The following is a 20195-nucleotide window of genomic DNA, read 5'->3' as shown; positions in this document are numbered from 1 at the left end:
AGATACCAATGGAGCGACTGTCCCCCACTGTGGCACCTGGAATTCTCAGTGGTCTCCCATCCAACTACTAACCAGGTCCAGACCTGCTAAGCTTCCGAGATCTAACAAAATGTGGCAATGGCAGGCTGGTATGGCCACTAATAGGGAATATGAGCTGGTTTAGACCATCATGAGACAGGTTAGTTTAACCCTACTGATGTTGTGTTGTTGCAATAGGAATGGTAATCCTGCTCATAAACATTAAAAAACAAATCCCTGGATGTGTGTGTTCCATCAATGTAGGTAAAAAGCTTGCAGATACCTAAAGGTTTAGGGTGTCAGCTAATCAAATAAGATACAGAATGACAACGAATGTGTTGTCTCGTTTTTTTCACTCCATTATTCATAAGAAGAAGAATGTATCTCTATGGGACAGACTTTACTGCAACATTACTTTATTTATTCGCCTAAACAAGGTTATAATGCTGGTGTTTGGGTTTCGGTTTCTCTGCGTGCAGCTTTATTTTGTTCTATTTTAGTACATTGTGGATGGGCTTGACATAAATCAATTTTTGTGCATATAACTTGATATACTGTTTATATACGACATGAATATATTGTATTCTTTTTCTTGTAATATTACTGAACTGTCTAAACAACACTTTGCTATGGCCAGAGGCAAAAACACATATTACATAACGTTTCATCTATAAGTAGGTCTATTTTCTTTAAATGCCCAAAGTAATCCCTCCAACTTTTGAAGAAATGGATGTTTATATAAATGAAGATACTGTACATACAATTTTTTCTGACAAACATGGAGCTTTGGGGGTGCTTTGCATCTACTTGTCAGTTCCCGCCTCTGCTAATTGAGTGAACAGACTCTAATTTCTACAATTCTTCTAGCATTGAAGGTTCTTTATTTGTTTGAAAAAAAAGATCTTTCTTTTTTTTATTTCTAAATCACATTACTTTCAGATATATTTGCAAGCTCAGGCACAGTAAGCTAATGCTGTGATGAATTGGTCCCATAAATGACCCTGTCAAACACAGACATTGTTAAACTGGCTTTGTTTGCAGAAGTGTGGATGTTTGATGATAAAAAACCCCTTAGGCTATGGAATGCAAACATGTCTCTAATAAGATCAAGATGAACCATGAATCCCTGCACTATCTAATATGTACCACTGTATTTCCTCTGTTGTTCTGTACTTCAACATCTTTTCTTATTTTTCCATTTCCTCCAGCTAAGTTCTTGTCTCCTTGATAAATGTCCTTTGTGGCATAAATGTTTTTCTCTTTCCTGTGGACAGATATTCACATTAGCCGCTCACTTTAGGGCTGATAACTTACATTAACAGCAGCTATTTTCTTGTGATATAGTTTTTTGTGTGGAATATTGTAGAAGATATTTTTACAAATGACAAATTCAATAATGTCATTTTACTTTTAACATACTAAATGCTTTCACTGTGATAAATTATTATTTCTCCCACCAAACTAGTTCTTTAGAGTAAGAATGTACACGGTATCCTAATAGAGAGATCTTACTGTAATGTAGCTTCAAATAAAAGTTGATTGGAACAGTGGTTATACAGTATCTCAGTCCAAACTGTCACTGTCTTTGCTATCCTCCACAAGTGAACAACACCAGGGGGACACTTTGGTTAGTGTTGTGAGATTGTGGGGTTTAAATCCCACTGGGAAACATAGGCAGAGTTTGAGATTCTTTGCCGGGGGATGTGGGGCAAAAGAAAAAATAGAATTAAATATATAGACCGTCTCAAGATTAATAAAGAAAGATAAAATCAGGGCCGTCAGCCCCTTTCTGCTTATTGTTGCTGCAGTACCATACATGAACTGCTGGGTGCAGTGTCCTATAACCATTTACATTGTGAAGAAGAAATTGCGCAACAGAAGAAGAACCAACCTAAAGTCTCAAAAGTTTCGAACCATTTCACTGAAAACTTATACTACACACCTGGGGTAGAACTAACTTTCTTGACATGGAAGTAACAGCAACACATACTGTTTTATGACACTTAAAGTATTTGTATATTCTGTACAATATATTAAGAATTGTGTTTTTGCTAATTAATTTGGGAAAACTGGAATGAAAACTTGTGACCACTGGGGGGGCAATGCTCGCCCTGCCCATGTAAACTGTTCATATGCTGGGGGAGCTCTGACTTCTTGGTCCCATTAGCCTAATGCTAGTACCACTATCTTTTCATGATAATTTACCTTTACTATTATTATTATTTACTACTTTCTGACTATCGTAGATTATATTTCTAATGCTAAAAAACTGAAAGACATTCACGGTTGATTGGAAGCCTTCTAATGCTGCGTTCACACCGAATGTGTCTTCTGCGGCACCGGACGTGGCTGCCGCACAAAACGTTTTGCAGGTTTTGCAGAGTCAAAAAATGTGCCCTTTCGCTTCATATGCGCGTTTGAATTGAAGCACCGCCCACCAACGACACATCCAACTCGGTGAGTTTCACTTCCTGCTGAAGCCAGGAGCTGCACTCCTTTTTCTCTTCTCATAAACATAACCACCAGTGAAAAAAGCCGGTGTGATTAGCAGCTAATGCTATCCTAGCTTAGTGCCGACATTCAAAGATGAAAACCACAGAGAGAACTTTTACCTGCTACTACCATCTCCTCGCTGATTCTCCTCCACGCCAAATCCTCCAGGTGGTCACACACAGCTTCTACTCCATGGTTGAATGGGTGAACAGACCGGTGTCCGTGTTGACGGCCTGACGTCATCATCAACAAAGACTTTGATTGGCTTTCGTCAGTCAACAGTCACAGGAGTTCAATATTTTCAACTCTTGCGAATGTGCAAATGTGTGAATATGACGGAAAATCGGGAGCGCGCTCGCACGGCCAAAGCTCCTGACGCGTGGATCGGACCGCACCGCCGCACAGGAAAGATTTTGCATCTGGGCCATGTTAACTTTGGATTTAATCTGGACGCACAAACATTTTGTGATGCATCCGGTGTGAACGCAGCATAAGAACAGCTGTATGTACAGTTTTAGGATAGTCTTTAGGAGATGTTGCAAATGGTGGTTAAATTAACAGATACATTCTGTTAATATTTTTCATGCTCAAAGAATAAAACTACACCAACAAGTCTTTTGACAGTAGTTTGATCTTGCCGTAATCAAAATAAAATAAATATGTAAAACAGAGGTCACATCACACTGAAAAGATGTTTTTCCTGTGAAAGAACAAAAATCAGTTTTAATGGAAAACAAGGAATTGATTTCTGTTCTATTAAAATATCAGATATTTGCTGAGAAAAATCTTGCTGTGACTGTTGGGATCCAAAAGCTGTTTGATACACTTTACTTTTATTTTTTTCAGTCTATCCTTTTTTTTTGGGTCTGCTCCTCTACTTTAATTGCTGCTTTCTTACATCACCTCAAATCTCCCAAACAAACGCTTTTAGCTCATTTGGGATGAGATGTAGGTGGTTTAAAAACAGGTTGAATTACTCAAATCTGTTGGATTTTCACTTTCTAGTGACTCTGTGATCTGGTTCCTCCAAGAGTTTCAAATAAAGTCCAAGTTGGATATTGCTTGTTTGCCCTGCAGGTATAAACAGGGAAGGAAAAATGAGTGTTCACTGAATATAAAATTTTCAACATGAACATAATTACATTATTTTAGGAAGGAAGACCTTTGTGTCAGCGCTGCAACAAAATATGCTGCTCTACCGTTAAATGCTTGAGCATCTTTAACTTTGGGGCATTTTACTCTCAAAAGAATCTCAGTGCATTCTACACCGCTCCAGATATGAACATGCACCCACACAGGGATGCACAATTTGCATCCGTAAGAGGTGCGCAGCATGCACTAAAAGCTTCTGACACACCGTTTGCATTGCCGTCTAATTGAATCATCATGTTTATCGCAAGACACGTATAATACACTCTTCCTTAGATAAAGACGGCTTTTACCATTCCCTTTTTTGTGGCTGAGGCGGGCAGAGGGAAAGAAAGGAGGGAATTATGGGAGAGCAGAGGGGGTATAGAGAGTTAAGGAGAGTGGGATGCTTCCAGTTGTGTATCAGTTCATGGTGTAACCCTGGCATGGATGTACAGAGCAAAATCATCAAAGAAACAAGATGAAAGGGTGTTTTCTCTTTGAAAAGGGCTTTTGTATCAGCAACTGTGTGAGTGAGGATGTCCATTTCCCCTCAGTTTAGATATTTCATCACATACCAGCATCAACAGTGAATATGGAGATTAAACATATTACACATAACTGAGCTGAATGTATTTATGTATTTATATGTATGAAGTGATAGGAAAGGCATCGTTAACTAGGTTAAGAATGGAGTCATGATCTTTGGTGTGTTTTTATTGATTTTCAGGTATTACAGTATGTTGTCATTAACTGTGCTATATTTTACAGAGGAGGATTGGCGCAGTGCATCATGGTGCTCCTTTTTTGAATACAGCTCTCTGTTTATTGGTAGTTTGGGACACAAGATAGAGCCCAGGGTATGTCACAAGGGCTAACTCACACAGACAGGCAATTATAGGCGCACACACACACACCAGCACTGTCAGTATAAAAGCTCCATTAAAGCAAAGGGGACACTAGAGTGCCCAAAGGACAGTGGTTTGAGAAAGCATTCACAGGCCAGAAAAGATCATTCAGTCTTTAAATAAATAAAACAAAATTGTAATTTTTATGTATTTGGGAAAAAATAAATAAAAATGTTTTGAGTAAAAGAAAAAGTGTACTAAAAACCTGACAAATGTACAAAACCCATGATTAGAATAGTATTTTCACAAATGGCTCTATTTTAAACAGAGAGTTTTCAATTGCAAGGTTGCCATGTTTGTTTGTTTGTTCGATCGACATTTTGCAAGTAAAATGAAAAAAACAAACAAAAAAAATGCAGTTCAATTCATATTGTAGTAGTCCTAAACTGATCATTTTAAAGGCAGTTTTTGTTATTTTTACTGTTTTTGTTGATAAATTCTAAGCATATCTGGCAACACAATACACAGGTTTTCGGGGACTCATTATAATCATTTAATGCACTTTTACTTTACTAGTCTATATTTAATCTGGTCTGAAAATGCACATTCAAGGTAAACCTGAAAAGATGGCAAGAAAAAAGGCTTAACATATCAATAGACATCAAATGTTTCAAAAAACATGATATCTGTATGAGAGGGGAACATATAACACACACACACACACACACAAACAGGCACAAAGAGATAAGCGAACCACTAGAGGAGAAAACATGGTGCTGTGAGCTGCAGATGGATTGATGAGGAGGTGAGAAACTAAGGAATGGGTGGATAAAAAAAGCTTTTCCAGGCCACCACTTCAATGCTTCGTGGTCTTGAATTGGTGTATGACAAAAATCCCAGGCTCCCCAGTAGATGATACCCACACATACACACATAGCATTGATGCTATAAGCACTTTAGATTCCCTTAGATGAGAGGTTATGGTTCGGGGGACTGTGTGCGTGCGTGCGTGCGTGGAGTGAAAAAGGGAGAAAAGCAGAGATCAGTGTGTCGTTTTGTGTTTGGAGGTGAACTTGAGCCTGCACACGTATAAAGCCTGAAGTGAACACACACACACACACACACACACCTGATCACCTTGAGCTGGTTTTATGACATCAAATCCTAAATGACGTTCAAAGCACCTTTCATTCAAAACACCATAACTGACTTCAAAGCCTCTTCATTTTTTTATGTATTCAAGAATTTGGCTCAAGGGCACACTGCTACATGTGGCAGCATTTAACCTCTGATTGAGTGCCAATACAAATAACGTGTATTTTCACCACATGCTGGTAGAGCTTAATTTAGAGTATCCAATGCTGCTCTTGTTATGGATCTACTCCTCTGGCACCGGTCATTCAAATTAATGCATCATAAAAGCTCAGTAGTCATTGGAATGTGTTTTCCTATTGTGTCTGCACATGCTGTCAAAGGTCAACACTACAAGAAGTGCAATCTTTTTAAAACAGCAATGCATGTTTTGTTATTGCAGTTAAATCAATTAATTTATTTTATTGCATAATTGTGACCATCACCAGCTCTCCCCAATGAAGGGCAAGAAATACTTTATTAAAGGGAGAATATAAAAAGAGAGGGCAGTGTTACACCTAGGTGAGGGGGAAGGGAACAGGGAAGAGGGAGTCAGGGTAGGAAATTAAAAGAGCTGGGAAAGAGTAAAGGTATTAAAATAGACTCAACAATGAGTATGCTCAAGTATTCGACTACAGCCTTTTTATATTTGTGCTTCTGGTGACTTGGCTGCATATTTTCTTTGCCGGTCAAAAAGGGCTGGTAGGGTAGGCTGAGTCTCAGGCTGCCATGGTTTATGTCTAGTAGCTGCTGGTCAACTTTTCTCAGCTTCATTCTGGGACTTAAAGAGAAACATAACACTTTCAGACAAAAATAATTGCATTGTCCTTTAACTCATTGAGTGCCATTCACGTCTATGGTCTTGAATTCTGTTTCTCGGCTGGGGTTGCTAGGAGACAGTATGACGAAGTTCTCCGGTGAATATCTAACTTGTACCATGATGTAGTGACCAACTGGTGACATCTAGGTGGCAGCAGCGCACCTTTGGATGAGAGCTCACCTGTGATAAGCAGAGCTCAGAGGGAGAGGAAAATAGTTTACGAGACAGAAAATGGCGCTGCAGAGTTGATGCTGAAGTTCCCAGCAGCTCACACTCGACCAGACCATGTGAGGAACCTAAGTGGACTATTGAGAGTGTGGCGATGGTGAGATAAAACGATCAAAAAAACGGGGCAAGCGGTCACACTCGGCATGTCCGGGTTGAGGAATTGCTTCAAAGTCACTCATAGGTTTTTTCAGAAAAAGAAAGAAAAATATTTTTTTCTGATGAAATTAGAGACTTTAATCTTTCAGATCTGGTGTCAGAATTCAGATTGTTTTAGTACAAAATATTCTGTGGGTCTTTAAAAAAGCAGTCAAAATGCTCTAAAATGGCTGGCACTGAATGAGTTAATTAAACATAGTCTGTTTATGTTACAGGTGGGCAGCACTGTTAACATTTGCTGCCTAGCTCACACATTAACGTTAGTCGTTTTATTATTAGCCATAGCCGCTAGCTTAATGCGAGACTGCTAACGTGGCTATCGGCTAATTGTTAATTGTCTAACTTTAACGTTCATGATAACGTTATAATTCTTCAATGTTGCTGAAATGGGACCTTTACTGACCTTTTGAAATTCCTCACAGAGACAGGGCTGTTGGTCTTACAGATGCTTTATAGTGCTACTGGACTTTGTAGCCACCACTTTGAAGAATTGCTTCAATTTGCTTGCATACAGGGCCGTCGAAATCCGTTGCCTTCCCTTCGGCGTTTGCTTGATTTGCAAAATACTTCCATACGCGACTTTTTCCCTTCTCATTTTTGACTATAACTGGTTGTGCAGGCCCCCCAGCAGCAGCACTAGCCATGCTGCAACCGTGCCGACATCAGCTAACTCAGTGTTATGATGAGGTAGTGTAGGTCCCTATAAAATCTGTTTTATTTTTTTCCAAGTTCTGTGTTTTCCACTTTATTGTTTTTAAATTTATTTTTTTAGAAATGTTAATCATTTTTTTTCAGAAAATATTCGTTTTTAACTCCTGTGAGGAAAGAAAATAAATACTAATAAATAAAAAAAAAAAAACATAAATAAACAAAAATGTATGTCAAAAATAAAGTAAGATACAATTAAAAGGTAGATTTAAAAAGTAGCGACATGGATTATTCTGACTGCTCCTTTTTAATTATTTATGTCATATAAAAAATGGTTTGCTGAATTTGAGCAGGTAAAGCTTTGATCAACTTAATTTAAATAACCTAATTTAAATGATCCTGATGACCACATTCCAGACCATAATGATTACACAAAACTAAATGAACACAAGGATACATCAGTTGTTTCACCACTAGGGGCCAGAATATTTTACAGTATCAGATGTTTTCTTTAAAGGGGACATATCATGCTAAATCCACTTTTTTAGGCCTTAAATGCATTTTGTTGTATATTTAGAGTGCTTAGAAGTACAGAAAAAATCAAATTAGTCTCTTCAGGTGCTCCGTAGATATCTTTATATTCTGTTTTGCTCATATTTTTCAATCTGTTTCGATTTTTCTATTCTCTATTATGTTTTTTGAACTATTACATCACAGTATTTGCAGCGGAACTGCCAAATTAGTACATCAACTCCAGGTCCAACACTTCGAGCAATCCGCCATTTTTATTTCTCACTTTTATTTTGTAGTCCAAGCTCAAGGATGCCGAAGTTACGAGAGGATAAGTCAAAATGTTCGGTTGTTGGATGTAGTAACCCACACGCTTCATTACACCGTCTCCCAGCATCAGAACCTTTTCGAAGTGCCTGGTTGAGTTTTATTTTTCACGGAAATGTACCCACATCTGTGGGTAAGGTCATTTTTGTGTGCGCGAAGCACTTCAAGGATGACTGCTTCTGCAACCTCCGCCAGTATAAAGAAGGATTTGCCCAAAGACTTTGTCTGATTGAGGGTTCAATTCCTTCTATCTTTGGAGATGACAAACAGAGCACTTCGGTAAGCTGTAAATAACGCTAAAAAGTGTGATGATAAGACGTCCCTGTCATTGTTTTGTTAGCATTAGCAGTTGCATCGTCTTCATATGTTGACGCTGTGTGCTCGTTTTAGATCCTTGATGATATGGCCTACGTGATTTCATTTAAGTCTAAAGTTTTCATGAGTCATTTCATTTTGCTGTTTTTGTCTTTGAAAAGACTGTATTAAAATGCATTTCGTGACGTTAGCTTGGCGCTAGCGTTAGCTCGGTGCTTGTGTTAGCTCACTTGTTAGGGTTCTGCAGGTCCATCATCTTCATCTTCATCTCGCTCCGCCGGGTCAGACTCTGGCTCGAACATGTAAGGCTGGATGGACAAGTCTTCTGTTGTTGACATTTTGTAAATAACCTCTGAATAAAAAGTTTATGCGCCGCTACATAGCCGTATCTCTTCTATCAAACTACAAAAATGGCCGAGCAGGGTGGAGTTGAACCGAGTGTCACCTGAAGAGGGGGCGGGGTATGGAGTGTCTCATTTGCATTTAAAGAGACCGCACCAAAACGAGTTGCTCTCAGAAGCACCTCAGAAAAGGGGTAGAAAAGGGGCCTGTGGAGCTATAATAATGAGGAATTCAGACCCAAGCATTGCAGTTCCGCTTTATATAGACCACAACTGTATGATTTATATGTAAAAAGGAAGGATTTAAAACTATGATATGTCCCCTTTAAACTACAGTGTTTCAGACTCTCTGGCATCGATGCTCTTGTCCTCAACAACACGCAACTTTTTCCCACAGATCTTCTGTAGCACAGATGAGATGTTGTTCAAATGCTCTGAGCAGGTGAAACTGATTAAAACTGATCATGTTTTCCCCGGAACATTTCCCCATAAAAAAACGTTCCTTGCCTCACGGTGACGGCGTTTTCATTGGTCGATTCCGTCCGCGATTCCATTAACGCGGATTTCATAGGGCCCTACTAGTGTGTTCAACTGCAGCTGAGGGGAGGGGCTGCACGTGTGTCTGTCTGTAGCAGCAAATAAAGTTGTGTCATTTGAAACAGGCGGGGGAGAAAAAAGACTGGAGATGACCCATAGATATATAGAGATGAACACGGCGGTGTTATTGTCTATACTGACTTTTTGGTATCAACACTTTATTCAGTATCAAGTTTTTTGACAACACTACTATTTAACAAAAGTATATACATATTCATGTACCTACTGCAATGTTTCACTCAACTTGTCTTTGCTACTTTTTGTAATATTTACGCAGAAAAATTGACTAATGATCCAAATGTACTGTATCAATATTCAACATACAAAACAAACTTTTTGCAACACTATAGTTTGCAGAATGTCTACACAGTCTAGGAGGAACTATGTTGCTGATACTACTGTTCAATTACAGTTTGGATATTATTATTTCAAGTACTTCCACTGCAGACTCTCTTCTCCAGGCCCAGCTTAATGATGTGAGCATTTCTAGCATAATGGCGCAACTATAATTAGTTGTCTGTATCCAATGTAAGTGTTGCTGTTGTAAAATCATGTTTTTGTTCTTTATTCTTGAGTTTATGGACACATCTGGTCAAAGCAAGTTGGATTTAAAAACGTGCCATTTTTGTGATGTTCCCCAGATGTTTCCCCAATCATGGTTTCCTGAACATGAAATGTCCTATATCATGCAAATCATCTTTTTTGAGTTTTTAGCCTTGTTACAATGTTAATTCCTCATCAAAAACACCCCCAAATTATTATTGGGCTTCCTTCCTGCATCTCTGAGAAATCCTCAATAATCCTGTTCTTTGAGCTGCTTCTCTGCCCTCTTCAGAAAAACGAGCAGTACAAATTCTAGTGACATCACTAGAATTATGAACCGCCCCCTCCAGGAAGTGCCTGCTGCCAGTGCCACACCTCCACGGTGAACACCGCAGTGTAGGCACCCAGGGAGCAGACATTGTATAGCCTTTGACTTGATCTGACGTGTTTGTGACCCATTGCGAAGCAGCGGTTGAGGTGATAAAAAAATGATTATCACCCTAAATGCACTTTTCCTGTATTTAATAAAGATGAGGAGGAGAAGAAAGTGAATTAGCAGCTTAACACTCCGGTGAGTGTTTGAAGCTGCTGACTGTTGCTGTTGCTGGATGAACACACAGTGCAGAGACGGACTCACAAAATAGCCGCTTAAATATCCATGTGTTTTACTGTAATGTGCAGGTTTTTTGGCAGAAAACAAACAGTGTGTGGATAGCAAGAGAAAATCGCTTTGGTGATCACTGATCTGCCTCAGAGCGAGTCATGCAGGAGCCTTGCAGGCAACTCAGAGTATAGACACGCCCACTCATGAATATGCATAAGCAGGCAGCAAACAGCCCGTTGGTCAGAAAGTCACTTTTTAAAGGCTAAAGCTCTGGAAAACAGGCGAGTTTGGGAAAATAAACCTCAAATACTATGTTGTTGGGGTTCTTTGAACAAATGGAGATGGGTGAAAAATGCATGATATGGGACCTTTAAATAATAAACATCAAATACTTTGATTTATTGCCTTGTTTTATTTAGTTTTAATTTCAATCCTGCCTTGTATTTGTTGTCTAGAAACTCAACCTATTGCATGAAGGTGTCCATGTCGATGACGGTGGAGGAGAGCGATGAGGGAAAATGCTTCAGTAGCAAAATACGGCACCTGGAGAAAGCCGAGATAACGCACAGTAAAATGATTCACTGTCCTGATATAGCAGACTATTTGGCTCCGTACAAACAACCACAGATGACTTGGTACAAGGTAAAAGAACCACATTTATACACAAAGACAAACCCGTGACATTTACAGGCTATCTCCTATAACTGCTGTTACTGTGTCTTATGGCAGGAGTGTGAGCGCGTGGAATGGAGGAGCTCCATCAGTGTTAACACCACACACATTTGGTTTCCTGAGATAGAGGAGGGTGACGGGGGAAACTACACCTGTGAGTTACAGTACGGCTCAAGATTGGTCCGACGGACAACACAACTTAAAGTTACAGGTAAGACATTTAGACATTGCATGAGTGAATGGTTCTATTTTCAGCGTAACAAAAGAACTAAACATTTGGTAGGAATGTGGGGGCCACTAATACATTTATTATGAGCTGAGCAAGAAGTAAAATGGCACAAGACTTACAAAGCTTAGCTCTGTTTTCTGATGTGGTTCACCGGCACCTAGTGACCGGGCGTTTACGTGTTATGCACAAGTTAGTGCAAGTAAAAGTGTTTTTTGTTAAAAAACATGATTTAAAAAAAATAGTTTTGGACATTTTTGGTTCGATACGATAATTGTGTGGTGAAATATCGCGATATATTGCCAAAACATTTTTTTCTTACACCTTTATCGATTGATAAACATATATATATATGCGTATACACACAACAGGTGTCAGAAGGTTGAACGAAAATTAATTATGTCAGTTTTCGACTGTAGCATGAAAAAGCGCGTTGATTTGCAATGTGTCACATCCTCCAGACTTTTCACTTTGTAGATCATTGTGTTTCTACAAGATATGATTGTAATAAACTATCCAAACAAATGAAAAGGTTTGGAAATGTATCCATTGTTTTTGGGTTATCTTTGAACCAAGTGTCAGAGAAAATGAGTTGCTCAAATACGTTACCTGGTTTTGAGAGGCAACAGCTCTTCAAAGAAGCTGATGTCATCCGCCTCCACTTAGTGATATGCTTACATCTTTTGTCAGTATCACAGCTCATCTACAGCATCAGATCAATGACAGTAACATATCCATGTTAAAAACCGTTGAATTCCAGACTTACGTTGTATTTGTGTTTGGGCTGTGCTTCTTATCCTCAAAAATAAACACAGTTTCTTTCAAGCTTGAGTTGATTTTGACTTAACTTGGACCCGGCAGGAACATCTGCACCATGCTGCTATGAGTTTATACAGACTTCCATCTGCACTCTTTTTTAATTTATGTGCATGTTTGAGGGGAGGGTTGCCATATTTTGATTATGTGCACATGCCAGCTTGTGTTTAGTTTTACCACATGAAGTAAACAGTTGGTGTTAAATGCCAATGACACCGCACTGCTTTTTTCTTATAATAGCACACAGATGCACACATGTTTGCATCTGTGTCGTAATCTGACTGCTCAAAGAAACAGATGAAATGCTACCAAGTGACATTCTTGACTTGCATTGTGAGATTTGTTAAGTCACTTCAGAATAAAAGGGATTTCAGCTTTTAGAATTTTTGGAGTATAATTACATCTGCATCTATGAAAAAAACAAAGCAAAAAAAAAAACAGTAATCACAAGCATGTATTGCATGTGCAGAGATAAAGCAAGAGTTGTTTTATTTGATACGTTGTTCAAAATTGGGTTTGGTAAAAGGTAAGCACTCAGCCAAGATATATTGACAAAGGAGACCTTGTGTACATGTCATTTTGTTTTGCTCAGTTCACAGACCAGAGAAGGTCCTGCTGGTCCCTACAGTCCACCACTGATGGAAAAAAATACTGCTGCAAAACCAAAAACTTTTGCTACTCCAGGCTCTGTATTTATTACTAAACTTATAAACTCAGAGCTCAAGAACTAATACCTTTCATTTAAATGTGAATGTAATGTAAAATGTTATCCCTTTAAAGGGTTTTGTAACAAGTTGGCATCTATATTTAAAAAATGACTGTGTTTGCCATCAGTTGTGCACAGCCTGAACCAATGTATAGTATATACCATACTTTAGCTTAAGGCTCTAAGTGAGAAGCAGCTGCTGTGGAAAAAAGGCAGAACTTATCATTTTATCCTCAGGGTTTTTAGATTTGACAGACTGAATGTGTCACAAGGTGTGGCAGGACTCAAATCGACAGTCATTCCAAAAACAGTTTCATGTGTTTTATTGAAAGCCTTGGCAGGAGTAATACAAGTGGTTCATTACAAGTTCAATGATCGGTTTGCCCGCAGCAGGTTTTGAACCCAAGTGTCATTTATGCCAGACAGGAAGCAGTTCAGTTTGCTAGCCAGGACAAGGTTAGAGCAGGACGTGATAACAAGGGCACCAAACCAAGAGAAAGTGCTGGAGCGTCAGGCACCTGCAAAGGCAAACTGGCAAGGAGTGACTGATCTGAAAGGCCTTTCACACTGGGTAGATTACTAATGAGGATTAGGTGTGATTCAGGGGAGGGGAGTGAGCTAAAGGGGGAGTGGCTGAAGAGAAACTGGACTGGTGGAGAGGCTTTTAACAGATGGAGACGTAGAAATGCAGGCTGTGTTCGGAATCGTATACTAACGTACTGCTCATACTAAGTCTGATGTCAAAATGAGTATGCAGTGTGTTCACATTAGACAGTATGAAAAGATTAAGTATGCTAGAAATACCTGGATGTATACTATATTGGGACATTTTTTAAGTATGCACGGTGGGCACACTAGTCATACTCAACTGCCCTGTGATGCATTGCAACGAAACGTAAAATTGTCTTGGGACCAGCTTCAAGCTAAAAATCAAGCATCCTGTTTTCAAAACAAAAGCATCTGTTTTTGTCTTCCATTAGTTTTTAACCCCTTTGTAAATAGGGCTTTTGTTTTGACGTTAACCGTAAGTTTTGTCAGTAGCACAATGGCGGGTCTCCGAACATTTCTGAAATGTTGGCATGAATTGTGTTTTCTCTACTTGGTCACTTTCTCACTTAAAATGCTTTCAGAACTTTCAAAGGTGGAAAATTAACGGAGATATTTAGCCTCAGTGTGCTTCAGGTTTTTGTCGTCGTAGGTTCGAAATGCATTTTAGGAAACTTCAGTGGGAACGGTCATCATTCTAATCATCCTAATCATACTTATAGTATATAGTAGAGTCATAGACAGTAGTAGATAGTACGGAGTGTGTCATTTCGAACACAGCCATGCATTCAGTCAGATGTAAACCACCAAAAAATACATTTGAAGAAAATTCAGTGAGTAAGAACACAGCACTGTAACAGAATGTGTGCTTAATAAATATGAGATGGAGGTGAACAACAAAAACTGAGTACATAATGATCAATATTAATGTTCTAAGACTGAGAAAACTGCAGTGTGGCTCAGGTCAGATGGTGGTTCATCTTTATTATCTTCATTTACCCACAGGCTGAACTTCTGTGATAAATAAACTTTACCAACACACTGTAGTTTACTTCACATATGTTTCTATATGTTGCACAATAGACTACAAATAGTCTACAATATCCCTGCAGTGGTTGCATACAGGCAGAAAGAAAATAATGTTTTGTCTTTAATCAAAAGACATTGTGTTGCATATTTTTCTCATATAACTGTTTGGAAACATGAAAACAAAATTTAATTTATAAAATGTCAGTTTGTTTATTTATACAAAAAAGTAATTTCAACAGTGAGGATGCAGGAGGCATCCTCACTATTGAAGGACAATATTGAGGACCTTTATATTTTATATTTTGTTGTTATACCACTTTTTGAATACAATGAAAACTTTTTTTTCGCTCAAAAATATGTTGCATTTTTGGAGCGTTTCAAGTTTTAAACTCTAACTTATAATTTTATCCTTTTACAACCTTTTTCAACTTTCTTTACCTCTTTTCAACACCTTTCTGCAACTTTTTGAATGTTTCTCAAATGGGGGTACATGTAGCCCTAGGGGAACGCGATGGCACAACAGGTGTACTTGAGTGAGAGAGAGAGCGAGTGGAAATTTAACAAATACAGTGTCCGTCTTGGTCCCACCCCAGGTGTGAGATAAACGAAAATTATAAAAACTATAGAAATAAATCTATTCAGGAGTCACTAAATCAGGGTTTTTCAACCTTGGGGCGGGACCCTGAGTGGGTTGCCTGGAGTTTAAATGGGGTCACCTAAAAGTGATGAAAAATGTAAATGGCTTTTTTGGAAATTTAAAAAAAAAGAATAAAAAATTAAAACAACACACAATCTTAACTGTATGTCTACACTTTCACTTTGTGAAAAATGCAGTAAAAATTGATATCTGAGCTCAAACATGATCAAAAACTAATTCTTATTCTCAAAATGGGGTCACGATCCAAAAAATGTTGGAAACCACTGCACTAAACACTGTTTCCTTCCACTTATTTACAAAATTAGATTTTTTAACTTCGTGTTATCACTAATTTTTTTCATCATTATGCTCTAGAGTTGTTTTTAAATAGTTTTCTCAGCAAAATCTTGTAGTCGGACAAAGGGGGTACTTCAGAAAAAACAGAAAAGAGGTACCAAAAAAGTTTGAGAACCCCTGGCATACAGTATATCAATATTTTTCAACCCATTTCAACTGTTTTCATCATATCTTCTGCATTATTTCATTGAGAGTTCAGCTGTAAATATCAGCACATGCATCCTCACCTGCATTTTTTTCCGGAAATGCATTTTTTCTATTTCTTTTTTTCAAAATTATTATCAGAAATTCTAATCATAACTTTGAATTCTTTAAATATTATCTCCCACTCATTTCAACCAGGACTAGAAACCTTGATGTACATTTGGTAAACGTGAAGCTCCTTCTATTATCTCCTGTAGCAGTCATGCATCAAAGTAGGATCAGTGACCAACAGCAACAATGGCCTTAGGGGTGGATGAAATGCATCACGCTAGCAACAAGCTGGCACTGATGCCTTCAGGCAGTTAAAGGTATGTTAGCCATTGTTGCGTGTTGCTCTTCTCTCTGCTCACTGCCTCTGTGTGGATCACTGTGTGGTTGTTTGGTAATGTTGTGTGTCTGAGATATGATTACCAAGTTACATAATATTGTTGTCATAGAATTCATGGTATACAAGCACTTAGGAAAAGATGCAAACAGAGAAACAGATGATGCACAGTCTGCAGGGTACGGCTAATCCGACTATATCCGACTATTCTGACATCCTGATATTCTAAACTGTAAAATTAAACTAGAAAGATGAATTAAAATGAGAAATTATAGCAAATAACGGTTTTACAAAAAGTCGGCGAGGTGTTTGGAACAAGACTTTTTCAAACTTATTACATAACCACAGATCGCATGGTGTCATCGATGTTGGCTTCTTTTGTAATAGAGAGATGAGAGGCTTATCTTTAAGGAATCAAACTGTTTTTCATTTGTGTGAGTTTGAACAGAGAGTCTGAGGGGAAGCTAGAAGCACACTGAACTCTCTAGTTTAGTTTTAATATCAGTCAGGTCCCAATGTGGAGAACTGTAGTAGCCCAAAGCTGCCTTCAGGAGCAATCTGCTTCCTGCACTCCATAAATTACTGTGTGTGTGTGCGTGTGCACAAATAATACTCTGAAGATCCTGCTGCTGAGTGTGTAGGCATGTGTGAATGCCTGCAGTCGAAGTAGAAATCAAAGCTTGGGGAGAGCTGATGTACTTTTGAGGAATAAAGGATAAGTGGGAGGTTAAGAGTATCATGAGATCTACAATTTTTGATAAACCATCTCACGGAAATGCCTGTCAACTTCTGGTATCTACATTATTGATTTGTTTTAACTTTTGCTCAATTCTACACTGAACAAACATATAATATAAACCGAACACTTGTCGAATGTGAGCATTTGCCCACTCAAGTCGGTTATGACGAAGAACTGCAGCCAGGTCGAGACCTCGGTGAGCACATGAGCTTCCCGCAGAAATTCTTTGGTTATGCAAACCGATTGTTGCAGCAGCTGTCCGGGTGGCTGGTCTCACTGATCATAGAGGTGAAAATGCTGGATGTGGAGGTCCTGGGCTGGTGTGGTTACACGTGGTCTGCGGTTGTGAGGCCGTGTTGGATGTACTGTTCTTTTTGGTAGAGAAATGAACATTCAATTGCGGGCAACAGCTCTGGTGGACAATCCTGCAGTCAGCATGCCAGTTGCATGCTCCACATCTGTGGCATTGTGCTGTGTAATATACTGAACATTTTTAGAGTGGCCTTTTATTGTGGCCACCCTGAGGCACACCTGTGCAACAATCATGCTGTCTAATCAGTATCTTGATATGCCACACCTGTGAGGTGGGATGGATTATCTCTGCAAAGGAGAAGTGCTCACTAACACAGATTTAGACACATTTGTGAACAACATTTCAGAGAAATAGGTATTTTGTGTATAGATAATGTTTTAGATCTTTGAGTTCAGCTCATGAAAAATGGGAGCAAAAACAAAAAGTGTTGCATTTATTTTTTTGGTCAGTGTATGTAGTAACTGAAGCTCCAAGCTTTGTATGAAATGTAGTTTTCCTTACTTTACTTGCATACATATCTAAATCAGGAATGGATGTTTCACAATACAGCCACTGGAAAGAGCACTCACCCGGGGTTTCCACTGGATACGTCTCCGCTGCGCCACGGCACCAATCCGGTTTTGCTCCGCTGTCCACCGTCCGGTAATCCCCACTGGACGACTGTGATGTCACGAGACAAAGGAGTTCTCCCGATATTTATATAATCGCGCAAGAACGCAGTTAAACATATGTGTTATAAACGCAACAATAAACAGATTTACAGGTCAGTGTTCCTCACGAAGGAGTACAAGAAGGTTGGACTCTGGATTTGTCATAGCCACATTTTTTACCAGCAGCCAACAGAGAAGGGATAAAACTGCACCAGTAAAACATGAACTAAATCAAAGTTGCTGCAGTTTACAGTGCAGTTACAGTATGAGAGTAAACAATGCAGTGAATGTGATTTTGCTTTTTGCACATTATGACGTTTTGGTGATGTAGTTACTTGAAATATAATCTGAAGTGTTTTACTTTGAAAAGTAACCGGATATTATATTGCGGAATACATGCTTAACTTCCTGTTTAGCTTCATCTGCTCTGTGCTGATTGATGCGTCGTGCTCCGGTGTCCACCAGAATTAGAAGTCCTGCGTATATCTGTCAGAGCTGGGAAGAAGCAGACACGCAGCACAGCGGGCCCGGTGGAAATTAACACACACACTAAAGTGGAAACCTGTCAGACGGTGACGCGGCAGACACGTAAGGCAGTGGAGCCACTTTCAGTGGAAATTGGGGGTCAGAGTCCCCACAGTGAGGAATTAGGAAATTACCTTCTTAAAGTGGAACTAAACCCGCAAGTTTGACGGAGTCAAGCTTTAGGGTTGCTGGTCAGATATAGACACAGGGTTTATAATGTCAAAGGGTTTTGGGGAACAGACAGGTCTGAGATTCGGGGGTGAACCAGCTTTCAGTGTGTGTGCCTCAGTGCTTTCAGTGTTATGTATGTTGCTGATAGCTGTAGTCAAAACAGGCAGAGGCCTAGTTATGTGTTTTCAGTGTATGATAGTATCAGGCCTGCTTATGGCAGTCTGACAAGAACTGACCAAGAGAGAGTTCTGTAATTACATATCACCTGCGACTAGGGGGGGAAATTTAAAAAATGCTTCGATTATGGGCATTGCTCCTGGAGAGGTTAAGGCACGCCCAGTTATAACAGTCTACAGCAGTGTGCAGCAAGTACACAGCTGAGCTGTGCTGCTCACTATCAACACACGACACACAATCCCGAGGTGATAAAAGTCCTTGTGGTGTGATAAAACAAGTTAATTTGAATAGAAAATAGAGAACCCATTGAAAATGTATGCCATGTATGGTCAAATGTTTGTAATATAAGTGAAAATAAAGCCAACATTTCCAAGCGCTGTGCTGCCGTCAGCCTGTAAAATCAGCTTTGGCTTTTGCCGTAGCGTGACGTCATAAGGGGGGACTCGACTTCGGCTGTTTGTGACATGCAATAACTTCACATTCAGAGCACGGATATGATGATGTACATTTTTACCTGTTAGTTCAATAAATTTGAAAATGTGTTATTTGTCAGGATTATTTGGGGTGGCAATGGGCGCAAGTGGGGCTTGAAAGTTCACCTTCTTTCCAAGTGCAGAATAGCCAAAAAAGATTGAGAACCACTGCACTATAGCATGCCTGGCCCCTGCTGTGAGCCTCATGAGCCTTGGAAAACCACCTCACATACACATAAACCAGGAAGACGCACACGCAGCAACAAGAAATACACACGTCCTCGCACACACAGAGACAGAGGGGGATACGCACATGATGTGTGTGTAGATACACATGACTTGACCAGAATCTGCTCTTTATAGAAGCACAGAGTCACAGACATCACCACAGCTGAATGCAGTTCTGCATGGAGCTGTCAGTCAATGCTCATTGACAACTGGGATTGGAGGACGTACACAGGTCCCTCCTACCAGGTTTGAATACCTGAAAAATCTACTTAAGTAAGTAATGAAGTATTTGTACTTTGTGACTTGCCATCTCTGTTACTGCTGTGTGTTGTCAATCTAAAATTAGTGTTCAGACAAAATCTATGGAAAATACAAGCAGAGAGTTACGTAGAAAGGAAAAAACAGAGCAGGAGGCTCTAACCAAGCACACAGAATGATTAGCATGAAGAGCCTTCACCAGCTGTGCATTCCTCCAATCCTCTAAAAAAATGTTTGTTCTCAAAGAACATATTGACTGGTACTTCTCTTAACAAGCATCTTATTATTCCTCTAGCTTATTTTCACAAATAGGGAGTATTCTAAAGACTTATTGAATGAAATCAGCAGAGCTTCACACACCGTACAAATCAGAAAACAAACCATTTTCAGCATTTTAGATTCTATTTCGCTTCATGCACACAATGCAACAGTGAAC

The 20195-nt window shown here is 39.2% G+C and overlaps 1 protein-coding gene across 3 annotated transcripts in view; it reads left to right on the top strand.

The window, feature by feature from the left end:
* The window catches only part of il1rapl2 (interleukin 1 receptor accessory protein-like 2), a 367898-nt gene that overhangs the window by 245477 nt on the left and 102226 nt on the right, over positions 1–20195 (top strand). For all 3 annotated transcript variants that reach the window (XM_028459966.1, XM_028459965.1, XM_028459968.1), the window contains 2 exons: positions 11163–11349; positions 11437–11590. In XM_028459966.1, the coding sequence (XP_028315767.1) occupies positions 11163–11349; positions 11437–11590 (341 nt within the window). The remainder of the gene's footprint in view (positions 1–11162; positions 11350–11436; positions 11591–20195) is intronic.

This window comes from Gouania willdenowi, chromosome 10 (genome assembly GCF_900634775.1).
Source record: "Gouania willdenowi chromosome 10, fGouWil2.1, whole genome shotgun sequence".
NCBI lineage: Eukaryota > Metazoa > Chordata > Actinopteri > Blenniiformes > Gobiesocidae > Gouania > Gouania willdenowi.
Note: the sequence above shows the minus strand (reverse complement) of the source record. Positions and strands in the feature narration are given on the sequence as shown.